The sequence below is a fragment of the Colossoma macropomum genome, unplaced genomic scaffold, assembly GCF_904425465.1.
Source record: "Colossoma macropomum unplaced genomic scaffold, Colossoma_macropomum, whole genome shotgun sequence".
Lineage (NCBI taxonomy): Eukaryota > Metazoa > Chordata > Actinopteri > Characiformes > Serrasalmidae > Colossoma > Colossoma macropomum.
Genome location: NW_023494785.1, coordinates 16,489,791 through 16,501,866, shown reverse-complemented (window position 1 = coordinate 16,501,866; position 12,076 = coordinate 16,489,791). Strand labels below are relative to the sequence as shown.

At 40.1% G+C, this 12,076-nt stretch overlaps 1 protein-coding gene across 5 annotated transcripts in view; it reads right to left on the bottom strand.

Moving 5' to 3' along the window:
* The window catches only part of fam131bb (family with sequence similarity 131 member Bb), a 42,292-nt gene extending 32,648 nt beyond the window's left edge, over positions 1-9,644 (bottom strand). For all 5 annotated transcript variants that reach the window (XM_036584702.1, XM_036584711.1, XM_036584717.1 and 2 more), the window contains exon 1: positions 9,460-9,644. In XM_036584702.1, coding sequence (XP_036440595.1) covers positions 9,460-9,487 — 28 coding nt within the window. In that variant the 5' untranslated portion in view covers positions 9,488-9,644. The remainder of the gene's footprint in view (positions 1-9,459) is intronic.
* Positions 9,645-12,076: the final 2,432 nt, after the last annotated feature.

Here is a 12,076-nt window from a genome sequence, read left to right as displayed (position 1 = left end):
CCGGTTCATCAGGTATACTGACCCACGCTCACCAACTATTTTATCTGGTGTACAGTACTTAGAAGTGAGATTAGATATAAGACATTCCACTTGCACATGGAAGGGGAAAATCAAAGGACAATAAACAAAAAAAGAGGAGTTTAAAAACCTAGACGTTCAAAAAATTACTATAAAAGACAGAGACAATGTGACTCCTAACAACTGTGCAAGACCTGGCAGACCACCAAAACTGCCCCCATCAGATAAACAGCACTTAAAGCTTTCATCTTTGAGAATCAAGCTTCACTCTTGCTTCAGATTTGAAAAAATCTGTGCATCCACTGTGCAACGTAACACTGTCCAAAAGGATGGATAGCTGTCAAAGCACTATTACTGAGAAAAGAAAATAGAAAAAAAATCAAAACAAATACAGAAGCTGCTGGTGTTCCCAGTACTATGGACTGACCACCCCAGAGTCCAGACCTTAACATCACTAAATGTGTTTGGGATTACTTGGATTGTGAGATGCAGAAAATGCAACCAGCTTCTAAGACTGAACTTGACACTGGAGGTGTAGAAAAATGGAAGCTGTAATAAAGGCAAAGCGTGGGCACACAAAAAACTGAAAAATGTTATATTATATTTAGTTGTTGGGTTTTTTTTTTTCTGTAATTTTCTGTTAAATGTGTTTTCTGATTTTATTTTCCGGATGCTAAAAAATGAATAACTTGTACTTAATGACCATTTTTACCAGAAATTAAATAAATGAAAGGTGGAAAGGCTAATTTCTGCACACTACTGTATCTACCATATAGGTGCATTCTGTAGGTACACACATCTGTTGCTTTGCACGATTTGCCAGCCACGCTTTGATATAGTATCAGTCACAGAAGTGTTGCTGGGGTTTTCAATTTGGTGTACACTTACTGAACACTTTATTGGATACATATACCTTGCAGCGGAGACTCTAGCTCTATAGATCTTTTTTCAGGAACAGTTTGTGTAAGTCCTCTAGTTCTTCATCAGTGGTCAGTTTTTAACCACAGGACACTGTTGGCTGGATATTTTTTGTGGTACTATTCTCAACCCAGTGACACTGATGTGTTCAAAAACTTCAGCTATTCCTGATACACTCATATCAGCACCACACACACTGCCATGTTAGTGACACTGCTGTGCAGAGCACGGTCCGCCCACCACCCACATATTATCTGCTCAGTAGTGGTGGTCCTATTCCTTTTATGAGCAGATCAGAAGTGTCTGATATTCTGCAGCAGCAGATGGGCTGCAGTCAGTGACTGTAAACGCACAAAGTTCATTTTTAAAAATACGTGTACATGTGTGACGATGCTTCGCTGAACCCTGTGAGGAGACACAAAGTCACCGGGTAGGTTGTGACTGAATGGTATGTGGGATGCAGTTGCAGGTTGAAGATACGATGCCTCTGAGTGGTTCTTTTCAAACGGTGAGCAATTTATTTACAAGCGTGGAAACAAACAAAAGAAAAACTGTGAAAACCAAAATAAAGGTAGTTAAAATATTAACCTGACTCGATGGCAGTACAGGTGAGTATATTTAGTCCTAGACCGCAAGTCCATACAAGAACTACACTTTTGACTTGCTCTACTCAGCTTTCCCTCTCAGTCTGAGGTGAGTACCATCAAGCTAGTCCCCCCTTGCTAAACCTCTCTCATACCTCTTATAGGCTTAGCCACACCCCTGCATCACCTGAGCTAATCCATTCTACTCCACAGGGGTGTTGCTGTCCTCTAAGAGTAGGTTAAAACAAAGATAAATAAAACCATAATCAATGTCATAAAGTCTTAATACGTTATATTACTGGTAAATGATGTTTAATACAGTGCGCACATTTGTTGACCTGTCTCACTCTCTTTTCTGGGACCTAAGTTGGAGACATCACTCCTCCCATGAGCTAGCCGTGGGCACTCCGGCACACTCATGAGTGAGCTCTGTCTGCTCTGCCTCCCTTTTGCTGTCTCTGCTATTGAACAGACAACAGATGAGTATTACAGATAGGTATTCAGGTAACTATTACATACACACACAGTCTTAGGTGATGGGCAATGCGTTTGCCTCATCACAACATGATAAAATGATCAATGAGTGCAGGTATAGTACCTAATAAACTGGTAAACAGTATGCGTGTGTGTGTGAGTGTGTTTCTGTGCGTATGTATATATGTGTGTGAGCATGTTTAGGGTATTAATTGCTGAGTCAGGCAGGGGGAGGTACAGTAGCAGGTGGACTGTAATGATGCTCTCACTGCAGGCACTGATGCCAAAGTCTGCACTGCACACTGCATTGAGTTTCAGAACAGCTGAATAAGCTGAACACACCTCAGACTCATAACACAACCAAGCCCCGAATCTCTCTCAGCTTTAATCCTTTATTCAGGACATGGAAGACACTGTCCATGCACAATGTGTGATAGCCATCTGGCTTTGTCAAACTGTAGTACTGCTACAGTGTCCTCCAGAATTACTGACACCCTTTGTGAAGATGAACAAAAAAGACTGTCAAAAATGGCCTTTTTTCTTTATCAGCTTGATCTTTCACTGGAGATATGAGATTTTTACAGTCATGTCATGTAAAATCCTCAAAGAAAAACAAATCTTTATTTCTTTTTCACAATGTACTTTGACCAGGGGAGCCCAAACTGTCGCACATGGCTGTATACAGGTTTTGTTATGTGTACCCTACGGAGATTAGACATGGAAAACTTGTCACAGTCATCCAGACCAGTTTCAGGTAGAGCTTCACGGTTTTTATATAATTGTTTGTTTGTTTGCTTGGGTTTGTTTACACTCCTAGAGCTGTATACACCCAGGAGGATTAAAGAGAAATGTCAGCTCTCAATTTCCTTGGGCAAAAATCAGACAGAATTTACATGAAAAGCTTGTGAAGTAAAAACTCTTTTTGAAAGCAGATTTAAGCAAGCAAGGAAACAAAAAAATAATTGTTTAATGTCTGCGCTGCCTTCGTGCCTCTGCAGCAGGAGCTCATCTCCCCCTCAGTGATGATGTATCTTATCATAAAGTCTAAGTCTAAAAGTGATGTGGCTTGAAATGGCTCGTTACAAGTACATTGGGTAGATTCATTCAAATTTCAGAGGCAGCCATTTCACTGGTGGATGAAAGCTTTCTGTTTTCAAAGTGATTCCATTGTTTCTTCAAGCACCTCTCCACTCAGCACTTAAGGCCATATTTACAATAGTGTGTGCTAGCTCTAATTACAGATTCGCTGGCTGACATCTGGGTCAGGACTGAGCATGTGCAGTACGCTGTAGTAGACACAAAAGGCTGCGTGAGAACAGCACTGTTTATTTGATGCAGCTGCAGAGGGAAAACACTGCTGAGGCAGTGAGACACATTGGTAAATATCAAATCCAAACGTTGTATTAACATGGCAAAAGCACAAGTGCTGAAGGAAATACACATTGCATTAGCTTCATCTGTGAAAGGACAGCTGCAGTGCATCATTCTGCAGTAGCAACTCAGCAATTAGACAATGAAAACAATGTAAACAGATATAATATTTATGAGCCTGACGCTGCACAGATTAGAACAAGTGTTTTGTTTGTTCCTTTTTTAGAACAAATACCTCAGATCCTGAGAAATGCTAAACATGACTATAAGGAGACTAAATTATTAATGTAATATTAATGAATATACATTAATATATATTTCCTTTGTATGTGTGTGAATTGTAAAACCTTGGCTAAATCTGACCTTGTGACCTTTGCTTGCAGCGTGAGTATTCGTGTTTGTATGGAGTCTGTTACTACAGCAAGCCTCCCCCCATGAGTGTGTGTACTTTCACTGCAATGATCAGTCTTCTCGGATCTCAGTCTGGCTCAGAAAGCTGATCTGAAGTTCACCAATCGATATCTGACTCTAGAGCTGCTCAGAGCCAGGATAAACATCCAGCATGCTGAAAGACTCAACACAACAGTGCCAGAAAAATCCACTCTACATCTTATGCTCACTACACTATAAGACTGTCATGTAATACTACTCTCCTATACCATGGCAGTAAATACTACAGTAATACAAGCTCTCTCTTCATTCTCACTATAATAACATTAAAATACTACAGTAAGCTCTATTTTACAAAAGGACATTTTTCCTCCCGAAAATGTCCGTTCAGTGCAGACAGGATTAACCCATCTCTCATTCTCATAACTATATGCCTTACATATCGTCACTGACCAATCAAAATCTCTGCATTCCATTTTTCCTTTTATGTTTTTGCACCAACTTTTGAAAACACCAGCTGCCCTTTACCTTGTGTGAATGTTTCATGATTATTGTACTGATAGAAATGGTCCAAAATCCTCCCACAGGAATGAAGAAAAACAAAAAAACAAAAAGAGATCTCCTTAAAATCTCTGTAGTTTGTACTAGACAACAATGACATCAGATGGAAAGACAAAGGAGATTTTTGCTTAAAGAGCCCGTATCATTGGAAACTGAATTGTTTTCACCTTCTGAACAACTGTTTCGAATTTACTGCTCTTGTGAGGTCACAAAAAACAATAAATCTGCATGCATCCACCTTTTCAGCCTACAGCAGTTTAGCTTCTGAATCCCCTGAACTAAGGATAGGAATCTCTGTATGAACACATCCCTTTCTCATCTAAGACTAAGAATCTTCTCGGCTTTGATGTTGTAAGTAACAATTATCATTTTTATCTGAGCCAGAAATATCTTACACCTCTTTTTTGTCTAATGCTAGTTCTCCTGAGCAATTTTAAGAAAATCATCATTAAATCTCCTGAGCTGTAAAATAGCAACATTTTAATAGCAAAATAGCAAAAAAGAAAATTCCTCTAGGCTGCTACATTCCACTGTTTTTTTTTATATATATATTTTTTGCACAAGTCAGCCGTTGAGATGTAAAAAAAAGTCATTCAGAGTGGTTTGATTTAAAACTGTTCATTGTAGAGAAACTTACTTACTCATATTTCTTCCATGAATTATCTAGAATGACCAGTGAACCAAAATGTACCATCTGAGTTTCACAGGTAAGTTTGATAATGGTGAAACAGTGGAAAATCAGAAAAAAAGAGATTTCTTTGGTAACTATTTTGTCCTCTCTGCCGTGATTGGAGATCGAAAATACCCCAAAAGTATTTCTTAAAACTATGGTAAAACAATGTCTCCAGAGAGTGTATTCATAACCATTTCATATAATAATCGTCTGTAAGGGAGCTTTTAACGTTGTTTACTTAACATCTTAGCCTTTTAATTATGCAGAAAGTTTTGAAGTTAAGAATGTTTGTTCCCCCTTCTATAAAGTTGCCATTTCAGAGATATAAGATTAGCTATGACAGTGATTATATTAGTTTCAAAGAAGATACTGAAGAATTCATAGTAGTACTAGATAGTAAACCTTAAGATTAAGAGTTGAATAATGTGCCTAGAGTTTAAGCAGCTGACTGTTCAGTAACTACTATGAATTATTCAGTAACTACTGTCTTGTAAGTTATGTAGTTACATCAGTGAGGACTTGAATTCTGGACACAGATGATAGACCCTTGCAGGTTCATCAATTACCACTATGAGAAATATTTCCTAGTGCCTGAAAATGTGGCTGATTTACAGTTGAGTGTTCTGAGGAAATCACAAGTCTTTGGTGTATCAAAGAAGTATAAGGAATGGTAAAGAGTGAGGACTTGGTAAAGAAGTGTGATGGTCTGAACAGTGAAAATAGCAGTCCACAACTTGGGTGGCCTTGGCTCTGTCCCATGGTGACCACCATCACTGCAGTGATGGGAGTTACAAAGTGACTCACTGCACAAGCATATACAAGCAGAGTGCACCAGCAGCCTATGTTTGAGGCTTTCTGTGAATTACTTCTGTAACAATGGTGTTCATCTCTGTGCCATAACATCAAGCAATGGGTAAAAAAACACTGTACGAGCACAGTGAATGTATCATGGTTAATATATTCACTGCTCTATTTCCACAATCCGCACTTCACTCTACGTCTGTTATTCACTCCACACCTATTATTATAACAAAGCACACTGGCATTCAGTGCTACTGTCTGCAATACTTCTGTGTGCTCTCACTGGATACAGGCTGTTCTGTCTGTCTTCTGTACCACAAAGTAAACAGCTCCGCTGATGTTCCACAGACCTCAAAGCTCTTAGAATTGTGATATGTGCAGGATGTCAGTACATGTTGCACTGCATCATTGCCGAATCATTACTTTTTTTACACAAATGACTTGTCAAGCCAACTTACTGTTCTTCATTTTATTATGCCACTTTCACAGGTCGCAGTTTTTGAGTTAGAATCATGAAACTTTGCAGCGATTGTTTAAACGTGATTATTTTACCCATACTGAAATTTACAACTGAGCAACTGAAAATTAAAATCTAACTTTCTTACACTGCCCCTTATAGACATTACATTCAGTCACATATTAGCAACAGCCTGGAATGCCATAACAATAGCCTAGCAACACCTTAGTAACCACTTTGTATCTCATAGCAATGGACTAGCAACACCTTAGTAACCACCGTGGATAACATAGCAACAGCCAAGCAACAACTTAGCAACTACCGGGAATACCACAGCAATGGCCTAGCAACATCTTAGCAATGACCTGGGATAACATAGCCGTTGCTTTGTAAGATAACTTAAAATTGGTTCACAAACTTTCCCATTCTTGTAAATGATGCCATTTAATATAGTCAAAAGTCCAGAGCTTTTGAAAGCACCCACTGTCACAAACAAGGAGCTTTTACATATGAACAATGATACATGATGAGATATGAAAACAAATCAAGTAAAAAATGCAGGAGAAAAATGTACATTTTGGCTAACATCTGCATTATTGTTTCCATCTATATTCTTTGCAGTTTTAATGCTGTTACATAAAAAAGAAAATGAATCAGTATGCACAAATGGTGTACTAATATTTTCTTCACTTACAGCGGTGAATCAGACACATCAGTCTTGGGAGGCTTTTGTGTTTGTGTTCCATTATCTTACCACATATTGATCCTGTTCAGTAGAGTCTATGTATATAGCAACATGATCTCATACGATGCATGTAGCAGTGACCTTGTTGTTCCACAGCCAAACTTTTATGCTCTCATCTTCGGTATGTTTTGCTGCAAAGTGGGAAGCTAAAGGACTTTCAGTTTATTGGTTCATTCCTTGATTTATCAGGCCACAATTAATAAAACCCAAAACCACATAAGAAGCAAGAGATTTTTTTAAACTAATATGTATGTAAATTGTGTATGTGTAATACACACTTTACATGTATATGTATGTGTAAGCCTGCACTGTACCTCACATGGGGAGGTTTTACCACAGCCTCTCAAATGCATGCACAGTTCCAGATGAACTATCACTGAATTTAGCCACTGGTCACAACTTACTTAGCTTATTTCCAGTTCCTGTTTAATTGTGATTAAACTGATTTAGAGCTCAATTGACTGCTATTGATCATTAGCATCATCTTGATCTCAAATAAAGAAGCCAGAGAGGGTTCTTTAGAGCAAAAACACAGAAGAACCACTTTTGTTTGCCTAAAAACCTTTGACTGGGTGGTTCTTTAAAGAAACATTTTGTCAATAAGATGTGTGAGTGTGAAGAACTATTAAGAAGTCTAGGGAACCTCCACATAATAAAACATATGTTTGTATCCTAATTTAAGGTTTTTGTGTGGTATGCAGGTAAGATATGTTCACACTAAACTCTTGATGACAACAGGTACCACCAGATTCGTCTATAAATTAACCGTTTTTCTCTCAGCGCCATGTGTTAGACATAAGTCATGGCCTTAACATAAGATCTGCTAAAAGATTTGGAGACCTCGATTTCCTGGAAAAGGTTGTTACTGGTTTACTCTTGTTACAGACATCACACATTTCAGCCAGAGCATCCACATAAGAGTCCAGCCTGATGTCAGAAGGCTTTTAAGTTAAAAGAACGCATCAATTGTTTGAGCTTTGATCAAGAAAGGCTAACTGTTCTATAAATATGCTTTCATTTGTATCGGCTACTTCTCTTTGTTACACATGATGTCATTTATGATGTATGCCATTTCCACATTAACTGTTCATGCCACATTGTCTTCTGTCGCTGTATGCACTAGACTTCATTTTAAAGTGCTCATTTCCTACATTTTAATTGTTTTTTATGTTTTCCCTTGATTTTTATTTATAATATTTGTGTGGTTGTTTGAACCAAAAACAGTCATAATTCATTTTTACATGATCATTCCAACCTCTCTTTATATCTTAAAATAAAGCTGTCTGTTTTTTTTGTTACTGTGCCCCTAAGACTGATAGTGTTGATGTCCAAAAAACAAAAACATCATCATTATAGTGAAAAATTCAAGAGATACATGCTTTTTTGGACAGCAAAGATATGTAAATGACCTCTGTTCTGATTGGCTACCCTGTCCTGTGCCTCCTTCAAAAAGGTGTCCAGGCTGAAACACCCCTTATAACTTCAGTGTGCATGAGCAGCGGAACTGCTGTCAGCTAAGCAGGTAGATATATGTAAATGCATTGTTTTTTTGTGGCATCACACAAACGATGAATTCAAAACTGGTTGTTTTTGTGGTTCAGTGTTAACTTATGGTTATAGACTGTATGAACTGGGGAGTGAACAGTACGTTTAGAAACTCTGTTAAAATACTACATCAAAGGCTTTCATTTTAAAAAAGCAAACGAGTTTTACATGAGTGGGCCCTTTAAAAAGGCTGGATATTTAGTTGTTTACAGTTTTCTAAGTAAGAGTAGCAGATTCGGGATAGTCCCAGCCTACACACACGCCCACATGCTCCTTTCAGTAACTCCTGCTCTTATTCCCTCTCCCTTTATTACTCATTCTGCCAGGTTCAACTGCCCCCCTGACTGCAATGAAATCCAGCATGGTTTCTTTCTTTCTCTCTTTCTCTCTCTCTCTCTCTCTCTCTCTCTCTCTCTCTTTCTCTCTTTCTGTTATGCCTATTTCTACTGCATGCAAATATCAGTAGAATTGTTCATTCTTTCCCTAATTTTCATCCAATTCCTGTAAACAGCAGCTATGCCACTACATTTTCATCTCTCCATCAACATCCCTCCCTCCCACACACACTCACTCACTCACACACTCACCGGTCATGCAGTAGCATAAATCAGAGATGTAGGCTGCGATCCACACACAGCCCTGTTCTAAACACACGCACACACACACACACGCAGACTCTGAACCGCTCAGCAGAACGTCGCTTCACTGTTTTCTACCATGCAGCCAAATGCATTTCACACATCCTGAACGTGAGGCAAAGAACATTAGCCCAGTGCTGCTACACACACCAGCTACTCCTCCCCAACCTGCTAATTACCACACACACACACACACACACACACTAACACACATACACACACACACTCATACACACAAACGCACGCGCGCTCGCCGGCAGCGGAAGAAAAGAAGGGGGTCTTACTGAGTGTTCGCGAGCCGATACATCCCATGGTTTATTCACAAAGGCCTTGGAAATGAAGGAGAACGTGTTTGCCTTTCACCATACATTCTCTCCCTCTCTCTTTTCTCGCTCCCTTTCTTTCTCTCTCTCTCTCTGTCTCTCCGCTCTCGTGCTGCTCTCCCTCCCTCTCCCTCCCTCTCCCTCTCTCTCGCGTCTTCCCTCTCTCCCCTGCTCTGCTCACACAGCCGCTCTCGCTCTCTCTCTCTCTCTCTCTCTCTCCCTCTCTCTCTCTCTCTCTCTCTCTCTCTCTCTCTCTCCGGTGCAGTCAGACCACCGAGTGATGACAGACTTGTCATTTCATACTTGCTGTACTTGATGCTGTAATACTTGGTTATTGATGATTGTGCAGTGTTGATGAATGTTTCTTCTACTAAAAGAGGATTAGTATATTAACCTATGACGTATCATTAATAAGTACTTAAGCTCACGGGGCGCTGGAGCCGGGGATGCTGTGGAACTGATAGGCTATATATTGCTGGCGTGGGCTTGCGCGTGTGCGCGTGCTGTATTGGGTTTCCATTGTTGTCATTGCATCTGTGCACTGCTGTGCGTGAGCTGAGCTGAAATGCGGAGATTCTCTCTCTCTCTCTCTCTCTCTCTCTCTCTCTCTCTCTCTCTCTCTCTCTCTCTCTCTCTCTCTCTCGCTCAGTCTCTGTCTCCCTCTCTCGTTCTGCCATCACTTCACACATCTTACAATGCAGTACAGCTGTTCCCCCCCCCCTCCCCCCCCCAACCCCATCTCATATACTTATACTTACATACAATCACCACCAGGTATTACTGTGTGGCCCTTCTGTACTCTCTGTATTCTCTCTCTCTCTCTCTCTCGCTCTCTCAGGAGTGGATTTGTTATCTGCATGTCTCTCTCAAGCTCTTCCTTTATCTCTCTTTCTCTGTCTCTCTTCCTCTCTTTTTCTCTACCGCGCCTCCCCACAACTCCCCTCCCCCCTCCACCGTATAATAAATCTGTGCTGGCCCTACGTATATGTATCACTCCCAAAAAGCAGTGACGCAGGCAAAATGAGATGAAGGATGGAAGGAGGTTCAATCATTTTTCCTTCACTTCACAGACAGAGAGAGTGAGTTAGTGAGAAAGGGAGAGAGATGGACAGATGGAGAGAGATGGAGAGGAAGGGAGCCAAGGAGGAGGAGAGGCTTTGAGTCATTTTAAGCAGAGGTGAGGCTGGGATACGCAAATTAGTATTCAGTAAAAGACAGAGCAAGAGCAGCGGAGAGAGAGGAGGAGGGAAGATGGAATAAGGAACAGGATGGGAGATGAAGTGAAAGCAAAAAACCTGAACAGAGAGAGGAAGAGGAAGAGGTGGAGTGGAAAGGCGAGGGTTAATGGCAAATGTACACCAGAAAAAACAAAAAAAACCTGGCGAGACGCATCAGCCAAGCCGTAATCTCCCCAATCCTGGAGAGACACCCTGTGCATCAGCTATATATAGCAGATCAGCTCACTCACTGTTTGTGTGTGATCCTTCACTTTAGCCTGCAGAGTGAAGTGGTGGGAAAAGGGGGCATCTACTAAATGTGTACATTTCCATTAAACAGCACAGGTACAGCGGAGGGTATAGCCTGGAGAGAGATCTGCACATATGCACGCTTGTTTTTATACCTTGTCAGGACAAGGCGTAGGTAAATAAATAAACAAATTAGTAAAAAAAAAAAAAATCAATAAATAATCTTGTTATATTTACTGGGTTTAGACAGCTGGGATAGGCTCCAGCACCCCACCATGACCCAGAAGGATAAGCAGTTTAGATGATGTATGTATGTATGTATGTATGTATTTACTGGGTTTATATTTATTTGTATTTGTGTCATTTGGGGCTGGTTTCCCAGAACCTGATTAAGCCTAAAGCCAAACTAATAAGAATTTCCACTGGTGATTCACCATTCACACCGAAATTTTGTTCAAGACATTCCATGTTTGGGAAACTGGCCCATATTGTTTTCACAGGCACAAACTGAGATAAATAGTTTTGAAAATTTTTCTTGGTTGTCTAAGACTTTTGCACATTACCGTATGTCTCATGTGTTATATATATTTTTGCTGTTGGAACAAAACCTTGTATTTCCACTTTGGTTGTTTATTATTATTATTATTATTATTATTATTATTATTAATTGTTATTATTATTACTTTTTTTACAGAATTTTAAAATGCCAGCTAAAATGCCATCTCTGCGTTTCAGCTCAGACACATGGACTGCAGTGGACACCAGAAGGTCTGACACTGGAAACCTGCTCACAGCACACAAATCATCTTTTATTGTGTGTGTGTGTGTGTGTGAGCAGTATGTGACTGATGGGTGCTGTAGTAGAAGGTGAGGGAGGAGAGGAGGAGCTGCAGATTAAGTGTGTGTGTGTGGCTGTCGCTCTCCTGCTTGAAACACACTCATTACTGACTGCTGGAGTGCTGCTGAGGGACTTTCCTCTGCACCAGCTCTCTCTCTCACTCACTCCTCCACTTGCTTAAACTTGCTCCTTCACTGTAAGTTTCACACTTTTCTGTCATGTTCTGTTGCTCTTATTGAATTTCTTCCTCACTCCACATCCATAGAGCTGTCTT